The sequence below is a fragment of the Cricetulus griseus genome, chromosome 4, assembly GCF_003668045.3.
Source record: "Cricetulus griseus strain 17A/GY chromosome 4, alternate assembly CriGri-PICRH-1.0, whole genome shotgun sequence".
Taxonomy (NCBI): Eukaryota; Metazoa; Chordata; class Mammalia; order Rodentia; family Cricetidae; genus Cricetulus; species Cricetulus griseus.
In genome coordinates, this window is record NC_048597.1 from 160,791,862 (window position 1) to 160,815,273 (window position 23,412).

The window sequence follows — 23,412 nt, forward strand, 5'->3', positions numbered from 1 at the left end:
TCTGCATACAGTGTTAAACCTGCTATCTATATTAAATGGCCACATAGCTAACCAGCATTCTCAAAACAGTTTATAAAGCTGCCTTTCTCTATCGGTTTTCATAGTATTTTAGTGGACTCTAGTCTGTTCTTTGGGCCTTTTAAAAAATGCCTAATTGGAGATGGTGTTTGTTTTTCTGTCACACACAAATGTGGCCAGCCCTGCAGAGTTCCACTTCCTTCCTGGCCTAGCTTAGTGTCAGATCTCACTAGTGCTCTGCAGTTGTCTCTAGTCACTGGGCTCCCCTGTTCCTGTGTCTCATGCAAGTTTGTCTTCTAAAAAGATTATGTCATAGGAGTAGAATCTTTATTTGTGGGCTTAAGGGCAAACCTTCATTTCCCTGAGTACAGTATTGCATCTAACTTACTGCAATTTGTGCCTCTCTTATAGCAAGATGTGAGTGAATTCACACACAAGCTCCTGGATTGGCTGGAGGATGCGTTCCAGCTAGCTGTTAATGTTAAGTGAGTGTTGAGGGTTTGTCTGCACATCCTTCCAACTCACAGTGACCACTGAGAATTATGGTGGGGGAAAGTCAGTCTTGTCAAGTAGAAATTGCTGGTGTTTGCCAAACCTCTTGGTGGCCACTGAGCTGTTCCTCATTGTGTAGTCCTGTTTTGGCTTTCCCTCTAGGGATCTAGGTTGTTCCCTTAATCTACAGCCTTTTTTTTTCTGTCTTGTGAAAGAACCCCAACTAACTGCTTGGTTGTAAAATGTGATTAAAAGCAGGGAAATGAGTCCTAGATTTGGATGTGGTGTATGATATGGAGCCCTTATGTTTAATGTCACTCACATGTGGCATCTGCTTAGTATTCACAGAGGATGGGAGTCAGTCACCCCAGCCAGGGCCACAAGAACATGTATCATCCTCATGTGGCTGCTCAGAACCTGCTTCTCTAAATAGTATTAAGTCTAAGATTTGAGAAAAGTGCTATGAAACAGTTTGGAACTGGGAACTTAAGTACAATATAAGACAGGCTTTAGGAAAAGAAACTTTGCATCCAAATTCTGTTGTGCCACTGAGAAAATTTTAAGTATTTATTTATAAAACTCTGGGGGAGTCCATTCTTTACTACTCTGCTATTCTCTACCTTGTACATACATGTCATCAGGCATAGGTGTCTATATCAAATGTATATACACACTTGTATATATACATTTGTCACCATGTGTGACTCCCTAACATCCTAAAGACTAATACTTCCAAGGTCAGGGTTCACACAGTGCCAGGCATCTTCTTGTTAGTGTCTGGGCTGAACTAAGGAAGCCCTTGCTTCTTTAGATGGCATGTAGTTAATGAAAATGGACTACTGTTGTTTCTAACTGTACTTGGGTTTTGAGAGCATGTATTTGATCCAACTGACACAAAATTGTCTCTCTCTCTTTTAAAATAGCAGCAATCCCAGGAATAAATCTGAAAATCCCATGGTGCAGCTGTTCTATGGTACTTTCCTGACAGAAGGGATTCGAGAAGGTAAAGTCTGTCTTGTGTGTTGATTCTTAGGTGTGACTGATCCTTACTGCTGTGTCCTTTCAGGGAGACAGGATAGACTTGAAAGCCCAAAAAACCCTGGACTGAACACTGGCTCTGGCTTTTGCCTGAGTGACTATGGACACAGAGTCTGTGAGCTCCAGCATCCCGAGTCTCATCATCTGTGCATTGGACACAATCTTTGTCCAAGAACTATGTACAAATAAAATGGTATCAACACCTTTGTGAATTCAGCAGCTTGTGAAACTACTGCCACCTAGTCCCTGCAGAGTCTTTGTCTGCTCTTCTCCCTCATTTTTATTCATCTTTAATGTTTGGTGTTTTGGGTGGTTTGTTAAGAGTCTATGAGGTTTTGTTGTTGTTACTGTTTTTGTTTCTTGAGACAAGGTCTCATACAAAATGTAGGCTAGCCTGAAATTTACTTGCAGCCTAGGGTGAGATTTCAGATCCACTTACATCAGCCTTCCATATGATTACTGGCATACACCACCACTAGGGATTATTTTTTTTTCCACTGCATTGTTTGTGTTTGTTTTTGGTACTGGACTTGAACCCAGAATTCATGTTGCATTCTTACTGCTACATCCATGACCCCTGATAATATTAGAAATGTAGCCCAGTACCAACATGTGTTAGCATTCGGGCTTATGGTTTGAGAGGATTAGAATCCATAATAGTGGGGACAACATAGTAGCAGGAAGCTAAGAGATTACATTTTTAATTGCAAGGATAAAGCAGCCAAAGCAAACTGGAAGCAAGGAAAAGGGAATGAACTCTTAAAGTCAGCCTCCAGTGACGTACTTCCTCTAACAAGGCTACCTCCCCAAACAGCACTACTAACTGGAGACCAAGTCTTCAAATGCCTTAACCAATGGAAGACATCTCTGATTTAAACTACATTCTGCTCCCTGGCCCCCAGAGGCTCATGGCCGTATCATAATGCAAAATATATTTAGTCTAACTTTAAAAGTCTTTCACAGTCTTCAACACTGTGAAAAGTGTATTTAAAAGTCCAGACTCTCTTTTGGGACTTAAGACACTCTTTTAATTATAACCCCTTGTGAAAATCAAAGGACATATTATGTACTTTCAACATATAATGGCACAAAATAAACATTCTCATACCAAAAGGGAGGGATGGGGGCATAGTGAGGAAATACTGGACCAAAATAAGACCAGAAACCATCAGGACAAATCCCAAATCCTATAGCTCAATGTCTGATGTCTGAAACATCAGCTTTAAAGGGCTAAATGTCTCTTGAGTCAGCACCACATGGACAACAGACATTGTCAAGTTGGGCTGCCAGCTTGGGATGCGTCCTTGCCTCCTTGAATCCCCTTAGCAGAAGCTTTTATTCTTGTTGTTTCTAGGAGCTTTGTGTTACAAGGTAGAGGCTTGCCCTGAGGTAGCCCTTCCTTTTTGTTCCAGCACTGAGCAGGCCTCTCCTTAAAAGGCACTGATCTCCTAAAAGTTACAGTCTTTCTTTCCAGTAGGTGCCTTGGCTACAATTCTCCAAACTATACATTTTGTATTTCTTTCTGCCCTGCTTGTTCTTTTTCACAGTAGACCTGTGTAAGCATTGACAATAATAAGCATGCCATAAATTGAATATTATGCAGTCTTGAAATTTCCTCTACTGAAGAAATGAGTCCATTACTTTTAAATTTTGCCTCAGGCAAGTTCCTAGGACAAGGGCAAAAGGCACCGTAGATTCTTTGCCAGAATATTACAGATCTGGTCTCTGGGTGCTGTTAGTCAGGACTTCCTCTGAAACCTCTGGAGCCAGGCCTCATTGCTCTCAGTGCTGTTGTCTTCTAGGCTCCTACTAGAACAGTCCTTTAAGCTCTGCCTATAACATTCAACACTTTTTAGTCCAGAGTTCCAAAGTCTTCCATAGTCCTCCAAAACCAGCATGATAAGGTTCTTGATAGCTACAAGCCAATGAGACAGCAATTCTCTGGTACCAAGTTCTGTATTAGTTACTTCTCTGTTGTGATAAAACACCATGACCAAAAGCAAATTATGGAGTTTAATTTTGGCTGCTATTCCAGAAGGATAAGTCTCCATCATGGTGGGAAGGCATGACAACAATCAGCAGGTAGGGTGACAGAAGCAAGAAGCTGAGAGATATTTTTAGCTGCAGGCTTAAAGCAGAGAAACCAGACTGGGAGTAAGGTGAGGCTATGAACTCTGTAAGGCTACCTCCAGGGATATACTTCCTCCATTAAGGCCTGAGTAAGCTACATACTGTAAGTAGAGCACAAACTGGGCAGGGAGTTCAAATTCCTGAGCCTGTAAGGGGTGTTCCTTGTTAAATCTCCACATAGTACTTCTGCAAAAGTGAGCATTTTAAATGTTAAATATCCAGTTATTACTCAAATTCTCAATTTATATACATAATTTTAAAATGACCTTGTTGGGCTGGAGAGATGGCTCAGAGTTTAAGAGCACAGGCTGTTCTTGTAAATGTTCTGAGTTCAATTCCCAGCACCCACATGTTGGCTCACAACCTTTTATAATAAGATCTGGTTCCTTCTTCTGTCGTGCAAGCATACATGCAGGCAGAACACTATATAGATAAATAAATCTTAAAAAAATAAAATAAAATAAAGTCCTTGTCTTAGTTAGGGTTGCTATTGCTGTGGAAAAAAAGCACCATGACCAAAAGCAAAACATTGGAAAGGAAAGGGTTTATTTGGCTTTACACTTCTACACTGGGAGTGCATCATTGAAAGAAGTCAGGACAGGAACTCAAGCAGGGCTGGAACCTGGAGGCAGGTACTGATGCAGAGGTCATGGAAGGATGCTGCTTACTGGCTTACTTCTCACAGTTGGTCAGTCTGCTTGCTTACCTACTTGCTTGCTTGCTTGTTTGCTTGCTTCCTTTTTTTAGTTTTATTTATTTGGGGGCTGGAGAGATGGCTCAGCAGTTAAGAGCACTCACCAGTTGCTCCTCAGGGGACCTGGGTTCAATTCCTAGAACCCACATGGCAGCTCATATCTGACTATAACTCCAGTTTCAGAGGACCCAACACCTATGGCAAAACACCAATGCACGTAAAAATAAAATACCTTTAAAAAAAAGGGGGGGCTTATTTATTTTTATGTATATGGTGCTGTATCTGTGTGTACACCTGCAGATCAGAAGAGGGCATCTGGATCTTACAGAGACCTTGCCTCAATTGAGGTTTCTGATAACTCTAGCTTGTATCAAGTTGACATAAAACTAGTTAGCACAGTCATATTTTTATTTATTTGTTTATTTATTTATTTGTTTGTTTGTTTATTTGTGAGCCTGCCCCCAATTGAGGAAGATGCCCCAAATCAACTTGAGTCCACATGTGCCTGCATGGGTTAGTAAATCCTCCCACCACCACCTCTCATCCCCCTACTCAAAGGAGCAAGGGCTGATCTGAAGCTCCCATCTAAGCTTCTGATTTTGTTTTAATCAGTATTGAAATCCCCTTCCTTTGGAAATTCAACCCAGGACTGACCATATTGAGTCAGTAGGGTTCACTCAACTACATACTCAAGTACCCAGGTGTGATTCATGTATGACTGGTTGGCAAGTGTTACTTCAGTATCGGCACCTCCATTTCAACCCTCTTTTATTTATGCATTTTATGTATATGGGTACTTTGTATGTACATCTGCACACCAGAAGATGTCATCAGACAGTTGTGAGCTACCATGCGGGTGCTGGGAATTGAACTCAGGACCTTCAGAAGAGCAGTGAGTGTTCTTAACCACTGAACCATCACTCCAGCTCCATCCACCCCCTCCCCTTCTTTTTTTACTTGAAATAATGTGTTATTGTGTCTTTGAGGCAGAGATTTGCTATGTAGTTGAGGATGTACTTGAAGTCTTTCAAATGCCAGGATTGCAGATGTATACCACCTTGTCCATATTGAAATACTTTTTTGGGGGTGGGGCACTTTTGGAGACAGGGTTTCTCTGTGGCTTTGGAAGCTGTCCTGGAACTACCTCTTGTAGACCAGGCTGGTCTTAAACTCAACAGAGATCTGCCTGCCTCTGCCTCCCGAGTGCTGGGATTAAAGGCGTGTACCACCACCGCCGCCGCAGGAATACATTTAAAAAAAAAAAAAACAAAACAAAAAAAACAACTAATTTGTTTCACACGCCTTTAATCCCATCACTCTGGAGGCAGAGGCAGGCAGATCTCTGTTGAGTTTGAGACCAGCCTGGTCTACAAGAGCTAGTTCCAGGACAGCTTCCAAAGCCACAGAGAAACCCTGTCTCGAAAAACCAAAAAAAAAAAACTGATTTGTTTGTGATATCCCCTAGCTAACCCGGTCTGAAGTTTACTGTTTACATTCCTAGCTTACATACTTAACATTTGATATAGTCCTCTCTGTCCCTCTTGTAAAGTGGTTGAATCTTCTAGTCTTCTTGCAGTCCAGCCAAGACTCTTGATTGGGAGGTGTGTGCATTGGATGGCTTTACTTTTTGCAGAATCAGTGTTTGCTTGTTGTTCATTGGGTCTACTGGGTCATTGAAGGTTACCATGACCCTGGCTTAAGCATATTTCTACTGAATTCTAGAAGGTGCTGTCTCAGTGGAGCCAGAGAAGTAGACTTTAAATGGTGTGGTGATGTTAACACCCCACTTCTTTGCCTAGGAAAGCCCTTTTGTAACAACGAGACCTTCGGCCAGTATCCTCTCCAGGTAAACGGTTATCGCAACTTAGACGAATGTTTGGAAGGGGCCATGGTGGAAGGTGACATTGCGCTGCTTCCTTCCGATCATTCAGTGAAGTATGGACAAGAGGTAAGGTGTATATTTTTGCTTGTTCTGCCAGTGACAAAGCCACTTAAGTAGGATTGAACTTTTAGGCAAACAGGTTTGAATTATGATATAGGTAACCACACACTGAACAGAGACTTGAATATATCTCCTGTCTCTCACCAGTTGATGGGAATCAGTGAGTCTTCATGTTTCAATAAAGTTCTTTGCTGAAACTGAATTTGAGTTACTCATGTAAAGGTTTTTGCTGCTTCTGATGTTTTCAGTATGATCAAGTTTCTCTCTTTCTGTTGAAGCCTACCTGTACCTGAGTAGGGAGAACGCACTGCCTCCATATTTTCGGAGGGTAAAAGTGATTAACTCCTATGGTATGCCATTTAGAATATTTTCCCTATTATAGTATTTATTCTCAGTTGTAAATTCTGCCTTTGCTTTTACATTTTTAAAACATAATTTTCATTTATTTGTGTGGGATTCTTGTTTTTCGATGGGTTGGAAAGTGTGGTTAACACATGGGTAATTAGTATCCAGTTACGATAGTAATTAATTCAGTTAGGCCGGAAATAGTCAACAGCATTGTAGCATAATTGTCAGCATCACCTCATGTGGCTTGTGGAACTGTCCAGTTCAAGAATTATGGTAGGAGAAATTGACTTGAACTAAAGTAGGGTACGTGACATGGGCCTGTGGAGGTGTGTTAGCTCTAGAAGGTGCTGGGATGTGGAAAGCTTCTTCCTCAGCTCCTCCAGGAAAGAATGGATTCCTGGTAGTTCCTAGCAGGAGCGATACCATGTATACCAGTTGATGCTTTCTCTTACAAATGAATGTTTACTACTTAGGCAGTATCCAAGGATGGGAATTCTATAAAAAATAAAACCATAGTAGAAGTCATTATGCTTGTTTAATTAGATTTAACCTAGAAGAGCTGGGCAAGGTAGTTCATGCTTGTAATTCCATCACTTAAGAGACTGGTCAGGAGGATTGTTGCAAGTTCAGGGCCAGCTTTGGCTGCTTAACGAGTTTCAGGTCACCCAAGCTACAGAGGGAGACTCTGTCTTGAGAAGCAAAGAAGGAAGTTAAAAGATTGAGCTGTGAGGTAGTCAGTCTACTCACCTGGTGCCAACGGGTCCCTGAAGGGAGCAGCCCTGAACCCTTGGTGAAGGATGTTTAGAGCCACCCTAGGAACCTCTGGCACGTGGGTGAACTGAGCGAGCTTCCTCTGCTGGTGCAGCTGGTTCTCGGCTGTGCTCAGTGTGTTAAATGGGCTCTTTTCATTGTAGGAAGCCAGTCGTTTGCTACTCTGAAACTCTGGGTCCTATTGTAGGTTCACTTGACTGGCTTTCTCCTCAGAAATCTCTCAGAAACATGGGGAATTACAACATCTTGAGACTATTTCAGATTTCCCTTTTGTACATAAACAGGATTTAAGCTGTGGTTAGCTGTAAATAAATGGTATATATTTACAGTACTTGTCTTTTTAGATGATCATTGGATGCAGTTATCTCCTAATTATGTATGGTTGCGATTGTAGTTTCTAGTTCTTTGGTTAGACTGTTTCCTGTAAGATCTGAATGTCGTGAACACTGACATTTATGGAATGATTTGTGTTGGTACTTGGTCAGTTCTTCTATTCCACAGTGGTTATTTCTAAGGATGATGGTTGAATGCAATACCGGTTGGCTAGGTAGTAAATTTGGAGGCCAAGAAATGTTTATCCATATGCTCCATGTGTGGGTCTAAGTATTTAAGGTTAGTATGTGAGATAAAATGCTGTATATTAATTTGACTTGAAAATAAATTCCATATCAAAAGAAGTTTGGTGAAGGATATTTTAAATTTGGCTGTTATTTCCTGAAATTAATTTTTCTTTTCCCCATACTTCTACCGTGGACATAGCGTTGGTTTACCAAACTACCTCCAGTGTTGACCTTCGAACTCTCCAGATTTGAGTTTAATCAATCTCTTGGGCAGCCAGAGAAAATTCATAATAAGCTGGAATTTCCTCAGATTATTTATATGGATAGGTGAGTCTTGGTTCAATTGACTTTGTGATGTTAAATGCAACAGTTGAAATGACTGTAGGCTGCTACATATTTGTGTATGGAGATCACCTGGATATCTGGATAATTACACATTTACATTCTATGAATCTGGGTTTGAGTTTGTATTTCTGAGAATCTCTAAGAGTAATGTGATTGAGTAGCTAGGCATAATTCTGGGTTCAAAACATGTATCTTGTTTCCTTGGATGCTGTAAACCAGTAAAGAATGCAAAGCAGGTGCTAGTTTATATTATCAAGGTAAAACTGTATATAGACAAACCCACAGGAATGTCTACTAAGTTTTAGTGTTTTGTTTGTTTTTGTGTTGTCGCCCCCCTTCCCCCCCCCCCCCCCGCCCCCACAGGGTTTCTTGTGTAACCCTGGCTGTCCCGAAACTTGATCTGTAAACCAGGCTAGCCTTGAACTCACAGAGATAAAATGCTTTTGCCACCACTGCCCCAGCTCAACTAAGTTTCTAATTATACTTATGTTTCTGTTTCACATCCAAATTGGGGAACATAACATCCTTAAGCTTTGACATAAAAAAAAGCCATCGTTCTCAGCCACCAAGTAGAAAATGGATTTTCTGAAGCTTTTTCTAATAAGGGCCCATCTATGTTGAGAAAGAGAGATAGAAAGGGAGAGAGAGGGAGGGAGGGAGACTGAGACCCCAATATTAACAAGGAAGCAGATTGATCTAAGATCTCATTCCCACAATCTAAAAAAATCTTTAGGTGTTTTTTTATTGGTTTAGCATGAAAGAGAATCCATACATTGTCAGTGGCTTCAACTTCAGAATTGTTTTGGCTTTTTGGCTCCTTGCATTTCCATAGAAATTTTACTGACTTGCCAGTTTCTGCCAGATAAGGATTCTCATTTGGTTGGATTGTGCTGCACATGTAAGTCAGTGATATCTTAATGGTGTATAGCCTTTCTGTATGTATAATTAAATTCATCATTACTTAAATTGTACTTTTGATATTATGAGTTTTTGAAATTTTACTTTCTGTTCTCTCTGAGAGACAAATAAAATAGGTTGTATTAGTTACTAGATTAACACTGTACCGTCTGGCTGTGCTAAAGCTCACTGACTCGCTGTGGTTTTAAGGATGCTGTGGTCCACAGCTGGAGAACAGCTCTGCTTCCTGTACTGTCTCTATACCTTTTGTTTCTTTGTCTCACCTTATTTCAGTAACAGTGGTGAGAGTGGGCATTCTTGCCTCATTGCTGAACTTGGGGCTGGGGCTGTAGCCCTGGGTTTGTTCTACAACAATGCACTAAACTGGATTTGGTGGCATATCCCTGTAACTTAGTACTAGACCATGAAAGACCAGAAATTCAAGGTCATCCTCAGCTACAGAGACAGTTAGTTGGAGCCCAATCAGAGCCAAGAGATTCTGTCTCAAGCCAAAAACCAAAGTAAAAACAATATATAATATTGGTTATTCTATAATTGCCTGTTTTGAGGAAGTCTTCTTCACTGAGATTTTGTCATTAATATTTGCTAATATTTCTGTCCATGGGTTATCATTTGCTTAGGTACATGTATAAGAGCAAAGAGCTTATTCGAAGTAAGAGAGAGAGCATTCGAAAGTTGAAGGAGGAAATACAGATTCTGCAGCAAAAATTGGAAAGGTGAGTCTGTGGGCATTTTTATGCTTAGAAGGAAACATAAAGCAAATAAAATAGTAAGATCAGAGATTGTGTTTATATCTAAAAGTTCATAGCTAATAACTAGTGTTGCATCAAGACCTTCATTTTAAGGGTAAAGGAGTCGAGGCCAGCTAATATGATCTGTGTATATAGGTGCTCCCAAGGCCTTCAGGGACTCAGGTGTATCACCACTGGCAAGTGAATGAAGGGAAGCCCTAGCATTTTTATCTTCTCTGTCCCTCCTGCTCTCTTGACTAAACAAACTTGAGAGGCAGTGCTGTCAGTATTCCAGTCATTTGTCCTCTTTTTTTTTTTTTTCTTGAGACAGTCTAAACTCAAAGAGAATGACTTTGAACTTTTGTTTTTCCTGCCTCTGCTTCCCCAGGGTTGGGATTGCACTGCCACCATGTCTGGTCATCTGTGAAAAGTGGGCTTGGGAAGTGTTGATAGTGTGGTGCTGACTGAGTATGTGTGCTAAAGCTTCTGATGTGAGCTGAGTTCTTCTGTAAGACTCTGCTTTCTTGGTTTTACAGAATCTCCTTAGCAAGGTCAGCTTGATTTCTTTTTTCTTTTTTCTCGGTAAGCAATCTTATTGATTCTTTGTAGATTTCACATCATGTATCCCAATCTCACTTATCTCAGCTTGATTTTTTTCATAGTTTAGGTAAATCCATTGGTTTAACATTTAAAAGGAAATCCATACACTATTGGTGGCTTCCCCTCCCCGCTTCATCTATTAACAGTCTCCCTCCTCTCTCCATCCAATCTTACCCATTAATTTCTCCAAGAGACACAAGTTCCAACCAGATCCAAGATTAGCATTTAACATTATTTATTCTGTGTGGGATGTGGGGGTGAGAGGATGAGAGAACAAGTTAGAATGAACATGTGTCAGATGACAGCTTGCAAAATCAATTCTCTTCTTCCACTATTATGTGGATTCTGGGGATCACATTCAGGTCACCAGGCTTGCGTGACAAGTGCCTTCATCTGCTGAGCCATGTCACTGGCCCAGTTTGTCTTTAGAGAACATAAAGAAACCAAGAATCAGTGAGACTGTGGGAGTACTTTACTTAGTATAATATTACTTTTAATTTTTTAAGATTTATTTTTATTTATGTGGTGTGTGTGTGTGTGTGTGTGTGTGTGTGTGTGTGTGTGTGTGTGTGTGTGTGATTATGTGCACCTATGAGTGCTCATACCTATGGAGGCCAGAAGAGAACCTCAGATCTGGAGCTAGACCTACAGACTGATCTACCCACAGTGCTGGGAGTGGAATTGGGGTTCTCTGTAACAGTATGGTCTTAACTACTGAGCCCCCTATTCTGGCTTTAAACTCAAATGGTTCTGTTTTGGATCACTTAAAATTTTTTTGGTTTTACATTTATTGGCTTATTTTGTGTGTACATGTGTGAGCACATGTGGAAGTCAGAGGACACTTCTGGAGTTGATTCTCCTTCTGCCATTTGGGTCCTGGGGACAAAATTCAGAGCATCAGGCTTGGCAGCAAGCATCTTTTTCCACTAAGCCATCTCACTAGCCAAAATTTAACTTTCTAGATATGATTTCAAGACTAGGGAGGGAAAGATGGCTCAGCAGTCAAGAGCATTTACTGCTCTTTCAGAGGACCTGGCTTTGGTTCCTAGCACCCATGTGGCAGCTCACAACCACCTATGGCTTCACTTCCAAGGAATCTGATGCTCTCTCTGACATCTGGAGGTTCCTGTACATACGTGATACATACAAATATGCAGGCAAAACACTCATACACATAAAGTAAATGAATAGATTTTTTTAACCTACACAAACATGGTTATATGTATGTATGTATGTGACATATTTCCAAGGAAAATATCCAAAAACTTGTAAATATACTGTGAGATACAGAACTGAGGTGGGGGTAGATAACTTTCATGGTTTTTTAATACAATTTTGTATTTGAATTTTCTTAACACACCCATCACTTTCAGTGTGTTAGTCTAAAAATAATTCAAGGCCTCATTGTAAGGATTCAGGCTTTATGCTCACTTGCCCCTGTCACCTGGCAGAATGCACTCAGGCGGTACCCTGGTCAGCCCAGGTGCAAAGGACCCCTTTAAAAGAAAAACCCCCTACACACATGTAAGATCTCTTTCCTGCTCCTCTCTTCTTTCTTGCTCTTCTCTCTTTCCCTCTCTCTTCCCTGCTCTCATTCTGCTCTTTCTTTCCTGCTGTTCCCCTGGCTTTTCCTGTCTCCCTCTTCTCATCTGTCCTCTCTCTGTCTCTGTGTCTCTTTTTCTGTTTCCTTCTCCCTTCCCTCCTCTTTCTAATAAAACTTCTCACTTAAGCTCTGTCTGCCTGGTGTGTTTGTCCCTCTGCCTCCATCACCCTTGCCTGCCATGGGATCTGCCAAGGTTCCCCTTGTGGTTTAGCATAACACTGGTGACCCGTCATCTCTGTATTTGGGAGGCTGAGGCAAGAGAATTGAATGATTTTGAGGCTCATCTGGCCAGCCTGGATAGACTACAGCATAAACTCTGCCTCAGAAAAACAAAAAGGTGGGGCATGGTAGTGCATACATATGATCCCAGGATTTAGGAAGTAGAGACAGGATTGAGAGTTCCAGGCCAACTTGGATTGTAAGTGACTTTGTCTCAGAAAACAAACAAAATGTTTATTATTTCTTCTCTAAAATAACTATGATAGGATTTTGACAAATAAGATTTCTTCTATATACAATAGACAGTCAATACTTTTAAAACCACCTTTGCTGTGTTTTTGTTTTGTTTTTCTCCATGCTGAGACTTGAGTGCCTTGTGCACAGTAGGCAAATGCTCTGCTCCTGGACTACATCCCATCCCATCTACTGCTCTGATCCTATTTGTCAGAGCAGGTACTACTTTGTATGGCGTAGTTGGCTGTAAGAGCTGGAGTTCAGAAGTGATTGCCACAAATAAACACAAGTTTCTTAGAGGAAAACCTTCTCTGGGATTTTATATTAAGTATTATTTTATTAAAATATAACAACCTGGGACAAGTTAGGTGTAAGTCGGTGCCTTGTGTTCCTGTGCCAGGTTATCAGTTCTGCTCTCTGTGAAATGTGGGTTGAGTAGAGTGTGTGATAAGCTTGTAATGGAAGAGCACCTCAAAGTGCATGCCTGTGATTGAACAGCTAGCTAAGGTTTTCCCACCCCAGCAGGCACATGCCGTCTCCATTAGTGACCTTGAGAGGACACAGTAGTTAGTAAGCAAGCCTCTGCCCTGTCTAAAGCAGCCTTTGCTGTCCACCTCTGTCATTTGTTTGATGCTGAGTTGCAGTACTTTTTATTTTCTACTCTTATTTTCTGTACTCTTTTTGTTGTTGTTGTTAGTTTGGGTTTTTGAGGCAGCATATCACTATATAAGCTGGAACTTGCTAGGTAGACTGGGCTGGTCTTAAAATCATAATGATTTGCTTGCCTCTGCCTCTCAAGTGCTGGGATTACAGGTGTGTGCTACCATACCCTGCTCATCTAACAATACTATTACTATTGTTGTTGTTAAGATAGGATCTCTGTATCCCAGGGTGTCCTCAAACAGTATATAGCTGAGGAGGACCTTGATTTCCTGTCCTCCTGCCTGCACTTCCTGAGTTCTAGAATTGACCATTACCTTGCCTGGTTTTTGTAGTGCTGGGGTGCAAACTAGGGTTTCCTGCATGCAAGGCAAGCAGTCTAGCCAGAGACAGAGCCCTAGTATTTTTGTTTTGTGATATCGATACCCTTTTTTGCTACAGAAATAAATGGTTTTCTTAATTTCATGTTTAAATGAATTTCTACTGTATTTAGGGAAGAAAAATGGTGAAGTGGATGTTTTCTTTTGTAAGATGGAAATCCAGAATAATGAACTTACCTGTGTGAACTAGTTAGGTTGATTATCCTACCTTTAAATTTTACTTTCATGAACTGTAGACTCCATTGAACTAAATCTCCATAGTGAGTTTAAAATAATGTGCTAGTAATGGCAGCATATGAGGTATTATTAAAATAGTTTGTTTAGAGGCTAGAAAGATGGATCAGAAGTCAACAGTGTATTCTGTGCTTGCAAAAGACCAGGGTTCAATTCCTGGCACTCCTGTCATTATGACTCAACCACCTGTAACTCAAGATTCAGGGAATCCATTGCCCTCTTCTGGACTCTGAGCACCTGCACGCACAGATGTGCATGTACACACACACACACACACACACACACACACACACTCACACACACACACACACACACACACACAAGAAAATGTAATTAAAAAGAAAATCTTCAGGAGCTGGAGATATGGCTCACCATTTAAGAGCCCTTGCCACTCTTGCAAAAGATACAGGTTCAGTTCCCCAGATCTACATAACAGTTTATAACTCCAGGTCTAAGGGGTCCAATACCTTTTCATGGCCACCTAGGGCATCAGGCATTCATGTGTACAGACATACATGCAAGCAGAATACCCACACACATAAAATAATATAAAAATAACTTTAAAAAGTGGTTTGCTATTTCAATCCCATATTTGAGAATATTATTTACTCTTCCTGGAGAAATCACAAATAATTTATGCCTGGCTGATGCCTTCGATCACATTCATGAACAATAGAGTATATGAGACTCTGCTAAAGGAAGATTGAGCAGTTTTCCTAGGCCCTGGACTTCTTTATTATCTAATTTTGATTTCTGAATTTCTCTCACTCTCAGTTATGAAGCAGTTGGTCTAAAAGGCCAGAGAAAATACCCTTGAGTACTAACCACCAGATGCTTTTCCAGTCATGGTATGGAACATGTATTTTTCTTTAAGAAAGAACTAAGTTAATGAGCAGAGCCTGGCTGAGGCTGACAACAGAACAGAGCAGGGACTGTCTGAAATGGCCCCATTTGGTGTGAGATATCAGACTTCTAGCAGTTTTTATTGTTAGAGCCTTTTTTAACCTTATAGATGGAGTAACCAATTAAATACTATATATCTTAGAAGTAATGTAGATTTTCTTGATGTAATATTGAGATACACTTCCACTAAGTTGCTCCACTCTGTAACCTAGGTGGTTCTCAAACTCTTGGTGACCCTTCTGCCTCAGCCTCCTGAGTGCTAGAATTATAGATGGATATTAGCACACCTGAGTCTTCCCATTGACTCTACACGATAAGGTTTTTGTTAGCAGTTCTTACCATGCCCAGCAGACTTGTGCAGTACTGTTGCAGTGTCTTTGTCTCTTAGGTATGTGAAGTATGGCTCCGGCCCAGCTCGGTTCCCACTCCCCGACATGTTGAAATATGTTATTGAATTTGCCAGTACAAAACCTGCCTCTGAAAGCTGTCTGTCTCGAAGTGCTGAGCACATGACATTACCACTTCCTTCAGTGCACTGCCCGGTTTCTGACCTCACATCCAAGGAAAGGTAATGGAAACAGATTGCTTAAATGGTTTGTATTGTTTTCCATTTTTATTTGAGCCATTTCCCATCTTTCCCACCTGCTGAGTGCTCACCCCAGGAGTGAGTTTTGTCTTCAGGGAAGGGTTTTGTCACCACCTCGACTGTCTATGTCCTGAGTACTTGTCTCCAGGAAGCGTGCAGAGGCTTGTCACTGTCCACTGCCTGGAACAGACTCTTCAGGACTGCTTTGCTCTGAGCCCTGTCAGGACCTGGTCTTCCAGGTGTCTCGTTCTGTGCTTCATCTGTGGTGAAGGAGGTATGGCTTAAATAAATAAGAAAAAAAACCTACTCATGAGCAGACTTACCCAAGGAGGGACTGGCTAGGATTCTGAGGACAAGCATAGAGGAGCTGGGCTTGTGAGGCATAAGGAGGCCAAGCCAGGACCCTCTGACTATAGCTAGCAGTCTTTATAGCCTGAAGGTGCCAGCAGGTACAGTGCACATCTTAGCTAATAAAAATACTAGGGTTCCCCACAGAGAAAAGCTTATATTAAAAACCCCATTGTTAGCCAGGGAGTAATGGTGCACACCTTTAATCCCAGCATTTAGGAGGCAGAGGCAGGTGGATCTATGAGTTCAAGGCCAGCCTGGTTTACATAGAGTTCCAGGGCAGCCAGAGCCACACAGAGAAACCCTTTCTCAAAAAACAGCAGCAAAAAGAAGAAAAAAAAAGTGAGTTGTTGAGGCTAGAGAATGCTCAGCCATGAAGAATGCATACTGCTTTTGCAGTTTCCAGCACCACATCAGGCAGCTTTACTCTGGTGATATTAGTAGATAAATTTGCATTTATTTCTCTATTCTTGCTATTGGACCTGGTTTATTTGTTGTAGGGAATCAAATCCAATGTCTTGTGCATGCTAGGCAAGCCTATGCCAGCTGAACATCATAGTGCTCTTAGGGTTTTTTGTTGTTGTTTCTTTGAGAACAGGATCTTACTGCATAGCCCTTACAGGCTTTGAGCTTGAACAGTGGTTCTCACTCAACCTGTGGGTTGCGACCCTTGGGGGTCAAATGACCCTTTAACAGGGGTTGCCTAAGACCATTGGAAAACACAGATATTTATATTACGAGTTATAATACTAGGAGAGTTATACTTATGAAGTAGCAATGAAAATAATTTTACGGCATTAGGGTTCACAGCATTAGGAAGATTAAGAACTACTGAGTTAGAGGCTTTCCTGCCCCCGGTTTCATTTCTTGGGTGCTGGAGTCATAAGCATGAATCACTGTTCCAGCTTAGTTCTGTTAAATGCTACTTTTATAATTGGTTAAATGGGGATAGCACTAATGTCAGCCTCATAACCAAGCTATGTTAAATAAGATGGTTCATATAAAAAAAGTTTCCTTTTCTATATATAAATTTTAGACAGGGCCTCACCGTGTAGCTTATGTTGGTTGGCCTTGCAGTTGAGATCCTCCTGCCTCAGCCTCACTGTTGCTAGGAGTCACATCTTTGTATGATTTCACTAAATAATAACTGTCCCTTTTCATATAGTGGCTGGTTTTCTGAAGTGCATTAGTTTAGGTCAAGCTGAATTTTCTTTTTTCTTTTTTGAGCAAGGTCTTTAACTATACAGGGTAGCCTCACAGTCACAGCAGTTCTGTGTTAGCCTCCCAAGGGATGAGATTACAGGTTTCTGTCACCATGCCCAGCCCAACTTGCATTTTAGGTATTACAAAATGAGGGTTGTCTTTTGTGTTCTTCTGATTCAAGTCCAGAAAGCTGTTCTCAGGATGCTGAAGGCACCTTTTCCTCTCCTGAAGACGCTCTGCCCAAGTCTGATGTAATGAATGGGCCATGTTCCTCTCCCCACTCCTCCCTGGGAGTGTCTGCACCCCCAGCTCCTCGGACAGTCACAGATGAGGAGATGAACTCTGTTAAGACCTGTCTTCAGAGGTGGCGGAGTGAGATTGAACAGGATATACAAGGTTAGTGCTCTGAAAACTTGTCAGCTACTCCCTGTCTTTCCTGTCCGTTTGACTGTTTGGAAGCAAGGCACCCTGGGTATTCATGCTGTCATTGCCACTCACTATTTGGTCAGGCCTAGCGACTGTGACTTTTGCACTTCTCTTTCCTTGTTGGCTTGGTCCTGTGGAATTACCCCTCTCAGATTGCTTCTGCAGATTTCTGGCAATTGTAGATGTTGCTACAATTTCCAGATCTCAATCAGTGTGTGTTCCTCCCTCCCTTCCTGCCCCTTTGAGCTCTGGAATGGTGGAATAATCGACATGTGCTTCCATGCTGGCTTATTTTGTTAAATGTAAAGTTTGTAATTGATAGTAAAAGGGATAGTAACAGTGTTTGCCTCATAACCAGGCCTTGTTAAATGAAAGTTTGTTTTATTATCTTTCTTGTTATTTTTAAAATAAGATTGCTCTTTATTGCCCAGCTAGTCTGTAACTCATGATCCTCCTGCCTCAGCTTCACCATTGTGGGGACAGTGCCCACAGCTGTGAGCATCTTGACAAAATGATTGCTTCCCAAACAATAACTGCCCATGCTCTACTCTTGCTTGCCTCCCTCCAGGGCTCTCAGATAAGATAAACATGTCCTCTGCCACTGAGCCCAGGTTTCTCCTCTGATTGCTGTAGTACTTTTTCTGAACTCTTGCTTCAGTTCATGCAACTTCTTGTTAAACTGAGACAATTTCTTTAAGAAATGTCAGTGCCAGCCCTCAATGTAATTACATTGAATTAAAAGCCTTTCTAACCTGAAGCCTTGCCACTTCAGCACCATGTCTGCTTTGTGCTTCCTGGCAGGAAGTAGAGGTTGTTAGGATGGGACAGGCGCAGAGAAGCAGTGCCGTTTGTGTGTGCATGGAAGGTTGCGGCTGGTGGGCCGACACACAGATGCGCTAATGGATTTTTTTCTGTCTTAACAGATTTAAAGAATTGTATTGAGAGCACCACCCAGGCTATCGAGCAGATGTACTGTGATCCTCTTCTTCATCAGGTAGAGTTAAAAGTCATGGGAAATAGGCTGGTGCTAATGGCAGAGAATGCAATATCGCAAGGAAACAGCTACATGGATATCTCCCTAAAACAGAAGTATATTGTGTTCTTATATCATGTTGAAGGATTCAGAGTGTCTTCTATGTGCATTGAAACCTAAAACAGTCTTTTTTGGGTTCTGCCATGTGGTGTTTTTCCATATAATGGAATGATGGAATGATTTGCTGTGAGTGGCTGGAGAGATGGCTTGGTGCTTAGAAGTGCATGCTGTTCTTGCAGAGGACCCAAGTTCATTTCCCAAGACCAAGACCACTTACCTGTAACTCCGGTTTTATGGAGATCCAATACCTCTGACCTCGGTGGGCACCTGAACTTACATGTACATGCTCACATGCATGCAAACACACATACTTTAAAAAAAAAAAAGACAAATTTTAAAAACAGGTTTCCCGTTAAATATTTTTTAAAAAGTTCCAGGGTCCTTAGCAGTGTCCTAATGCTATATTTCTCTAGTAACTGAAGACTCCAAAAGGGAGTGAATCAGGGCAGAAATGCTTAACTGTCTACACTCATTGTCATGGACATGGCAGTGCAGAGGCACCTCTGTGACCGGCTCATGGCAGAGTGACCTGCGGGATACAGTTCTGCTCCTAGCAGGGCAGTAAGCATGGTTGCAATGTGGAATGAGAACAGGTTATGTGACTCTTGGCTTTCCCTCTGGTCTCTTGTGCTGTTTCAGAAAAAATCTACACCTGAATGAAAGCATGGTAAGGTACTGAGCAGAACTTGGGGCAGAAATGAAAGAGCCTCTAGAAGGGTCTGGTTTAACCCTTTCAATTTAGGAGCCCTGGGATTGATAGCTTCCAAAGTTATATTTTCATTGGTCTATCCTAAAGTAATAAACTGCTTAATGTAAACACTATTATCTAGCGTGTGTTAGCCATTTCCCTTCTGCCTGCTAACTGAGAATGTTTTGAATTCTAGTAGCACAAACGTCATCAGGTCTCTTTGCTTGGTCTGAGATCCTTCCTTTCTATTTTGCAGGTGCCTTATCGTTTACACGCAGTTCTTGTTCATGAAGGACAAGCCAATGCTGGACACTACTGGGCTTACATCTATAACCAACCTCGGCAGATCTGGCTCAAATACAATGATATCTCTGTCACTGAGTCTTCCTGGGAGGAACTTGAAAGAGATTCTTATGGGGGCCTGAGAAATGTCAGTGCCTACTGCTTGATGTATATCAATGACAAACTACCCCATTTCAATGCAGGTAAAAATGGCTGAATAGTATCCAGAGTTGCAGGGGAATGTAGTCCCTGGGAGAAAAACAGTCTCATATTTATGCTGAAAACATTTAAACTACAATTTATTATTCTGTAAAGTGTTTTTAAAACATAAAAATTGTAAGAGAATAAAAAGGAAATAGGTTTACTTTTTCCTACTTCTGTCTTTGACAGTCAGCCCTACTCCTCAGCAAGTCCACACTGTGATATTTCTGTGTCATTCTCAAGACATAATCTGTGTGTATGTAGATTTTATTCTCTATTTTCCTTCCCCATTTTACTCACAGTGAGGTATTTTTCTATTCACTCCTACCCACTTTTTATTAATTGAGAATTTAGCAAACCTACTTTTTCATAAATACAAGAACTTCCTTGAGTGGGTATCCTGGCTCAGACCTGTAATCTCAGCATCCAAGAGGTAAGGCAGAAGAGTTATGGGGCCAGCCTGGGCTTTAAAGTAGGACCTGCCTCAAAAAGTCAGAAAGCAACCGCCATATATTTATGGTGTAAAGCCATGAATAGTGGCTGTGGGAATTATAGAGGACTGTAATAGCTCTTGGTTATGTGTGAGATCCTTGTTACTGCCTACATTTCTCTTTTTTATAGAGTACATGGAGGGCTGGGATTTAGATTTGTTTGTAGAGTACTTGCCTGGTGTGCACGAAGCCCTGGGTTTGATCCCCTGCACTGTGTAAACCAAGTGTGGTTGTGCAGGCTTGTAATTCTAGCCCTCAGAGGTGGGAGGCTGTATAACACCCTGACTCAGAAGGAACAAGTAGATTTTCACTTGCTTCATGAAAAGGCTAATTAGTGGCAGCTAACAAAGATTTTGCTCTTCTGTTGTAGACTCTTTGTTGGCTTTGATGACATGGTTAGAATTATACTTTAATGTGTCCTTGATATTTTTGCCGTTTTTTTATTAATGCTCTTAATGATTCTTGATTATGAACCATTTACCAAATATTCCATCTTGGTTTCTGATAGCACATAATTGTGTAGAATTTGAGGAAGTATAAGTACTTGGCTCTTTTCTTTTCTTCATTTTTTTTTCTACTGAGACAGAGTCTCACATACACACTCTGCCTGCCTCTGCCTCCAAAGTACACTCAGATCAGTACCTTGAAATTCTTACTCAGCTGTATTAAAATAGGTGAACATTCTTTTGTCCTTCTGAGATAGTATCTCATCTAGCCTATTCAGCCTCCCTGATTTCCTGAGCTTCCTGCCTTCCCTCTCTGGTGCTATACTGAGCCACCATGCCCAGCTAGAACATTGTTACCAGTCTTAGATGCAGTAGTTAAATTGATACAACTGTTACTTTAAAATTTCCTTTTCTCTTTGTTTTTTGTTTTTTAAAATTAAAAAAAAAGTATTTCTATGTATGTCCCTGTGCTTATGTGTATTTGTGCACTTGTGCATGAAGGTACCTCCAGAGGCCAAAAGATGTAGGATACCCTGGAGCTAGAGTTACGGGTGCTTATGAACCATCCTATGTGGATGCTGAGAACTGAACTTGGTTCTTCCACAAGAGTAGCACACACTCTGAATCACTGAACCATCTCTCCAACCCCCTAGCTTAAGATTCTATCACATCTATTGATGTTCAAATTTTAAAGAAATTCTGACTTCATCCAGTGACTGGCCATGATTAAATCCTTATTCTATCTCAATTCATTCACTCAGCCAACAGACAGTGAATTTTTTAAGGGTTTATTTTTATTTTAGGCTGATGTAGAATTGGCTCCATGTATGTATGTGTACCATATGCATGCCCGATGCCTGCAGAGGCCAGAAGAGGGTGTCAGATCTCCTAGAACTGGAGTTATAGATGGTTATAAGCTACCATGTTGGTCCTGAGAACCAGACCTGGGTCCTGTGCAGGAGTAGCCAGTACTGTTAGCTGTTGAGCTATGTCTCCAGGCCCAGCAGATACATACTGAACACCCGCCTGCTAGTGCTTCCTGGCAGGGTTCCTGTTGTGTTGTGCCTGTTAGCCTTGTTGTCAGAGCTTTGGACAGAATTATACATGTATGAGTACACATGTTTGTATGCTTATCTACTTAGGGATATGAGAAACACTGAGATGTGCTGCCCTTCCTTTTGGGAAAGGCTGTCTGGTTTATTTTTGGTTTCTCTTTTTCTGGGTGGCACTCCATTTTAACTGCTTTCCTCAGAGGCAGCTGCTAACGAATCTGATCAAATGGCGGGAGAAGTGGAAGCGCTGTCTGTGGAGCTCAGGCAGTACATCCAGGAAGATAATTGGAGATTTGAGCAGGAGGTGGAGGAATGGGAAGAAGAGCAGTCCTGTAAGATCCCACAGATGGAGTCCTCCCCAAACTCCTCATCACAGGATTTCTCCACATCTCAAGGTATCCAAGGAAGGTGCTCTGCCAGGTCTAGTCAGGTTCTTGTTGCACTCCCCAGCCAACCCCATATACTTAGGGATGTGGCGATGCCTTGTTTTACAGTGGGTTTCTTTTATTTTTAATTTTTCTTTAATGGAGAGGGTAGGAGGGAGAGCACATGCCATAGCATATGAGTTAAAATCAGGGGACAACTTGTGGGAGCCAGTTCTCTCTTTCTACCATCTGGGTCACAGGGCTCAAATTCAGATCATCAGGCTTGACAACAAGTACCTTTACCCACTGCCATTTCTGGCCCAACAGTGGGTTTCATTTAAAGTTGTTACCACACACTATGGTAGAATCATTGTGCCTTTAGAAGGTGCTTTCTGATGAGCAGATATAATGCAAGAAAGGCTTATTCCCCAGGTTATAGGAGAAATTATGGCAGGATTAAAAGTTAGAGTTTGTGAAAACTCTTCTGCATAGGAGATCTTCCTAAGAAATAGTTGATGGAAGGAACATCTGTGATGTGCAAAAATAAGGAAATTTGAGCATGGTAATTTTAACAGACCTTCAAGGGTCCTTGATGTGGAGTGGCTGTTTCTTGTCAAAGTTGCTAGGGACATTTACACGGGCTTTGAAAAAAGTGTTCTGGGACTGTATATTGAACTGTGTGTTCCTTCTGCTTGCCTATTTTCAGAGTGTTCAGAACATTACTCATCAAATGTGACACCTGTGTGATTTGTTTGTTTGTTTGTTTGTTTGGTCAGAGTCTCCAGCAGCCTCCTCTCATGGTGTCCGATGCTTGTCCTCTGAACATGCTGTGATTGCAAAGGAGCAGACTGCCCAAGCTATTGCAAACACGGCCCATGCCTACGAGAAGAGTGGGGTGGAAGCAGCCTTGAGTGAGGTGAGACAGAGTGCGTGGCCCTCCTGCAAGAGGATCTGGCTTTTAATACCACCTGCCAGCTTTCTGTCGTTTCTATTGTTCCGTGTCTGTGCTGAATTTAACCATCCCTCTTTATTTCTTCCTGTTTTTGTTTTTTTTTCTCTCCCATTATCGTTGTTCTTACTTTCTCTCCATTCTGCTGCCACAGCTTAAGGAAGCTGAACCTGAGAAGCCCAAATCCCAGGAAACAATCCTGGCAGAGCAGTCAGAGCAGACCCCAGAGGCCAGTGACACAGAGGCTGCTGCCCCGCCTAACCCTGAGGTCTCTGAAGTCGAGATTCCCAGTGTGGGAAGGATTCTGGTTAGATCTGATGCAGATGGATATGATGAGGAGGTACAGAGACCAGTGCAGGCTAGCTGTGCATTGTCTTTCAGAAGGTCTCTATCATGCGCTAATGTTTTCTCACTAACACAAGTAATGGACATGGAGGCCTGTCTGCTTTTGACCTTTGTTGC

At 41.6% G+C, this 23,412-nt stretch overlaps 1 protein-coding gene across 8 annotated transcripts in view; it reads left to right on the top strand.

The window, feature by feature from the left end:
- Usp28 (ubiquitin specific peptidase 28) overlaps positions 1–23,412 on the top strand; it is a 62,432-nt gene that overhangs the window by 29,792 nt on the left and 9,228 nt on the right. For 2 of the 8 annotated variants that reach the window (XM_027412094.2, XM_027412097.2), the window contains 12 exons: positions 430–503; positions 1,434–1,513; positions 6,172–6,320; positions 8,193–8,320; positions 9,877–9,972; positions 15,209–15,388; positions 17,139–17,353; positions 18,307–18,377; positions 19,421–19,649; positions 21,837–22,031; positions 22,778–22,917; positions 23,105–23,290. In XM_027412094.2, coding sequence (XP_027267895.1) covers positions 430–503; positions 1,434–1,513; positions 6,172–6,320; positions 8,193–8,320; positions 9,877–9,972; positions 15,209–15,388; positions 17,139–17,353; positions 18,307–18,377; positions 19,421–19,649; positions 21,837–22,031; positions 22,778–22,917; positions 23,105–23,290 — 1,743 coding nt within the window. The remainder of the gene's footprint in view (positions 1–429; positions 504–1,433; positions 1,514–6,171; positions 6,321–8,192; positions 8,321–9,876; positions 9,973–15,208; positions 15,389–17,138; positions 17,354–18,306; positions 18,378–19,420; positions 19,650–21,836; positions 22,032–22,777; positions 22,918–23,104; positions 23,291–23,412) is intronic. The other 6 variants (XM_027412101.2, XM_027412102.2, XM_027412098.2 and 3 more) reach the window with 4 other exon arrangements.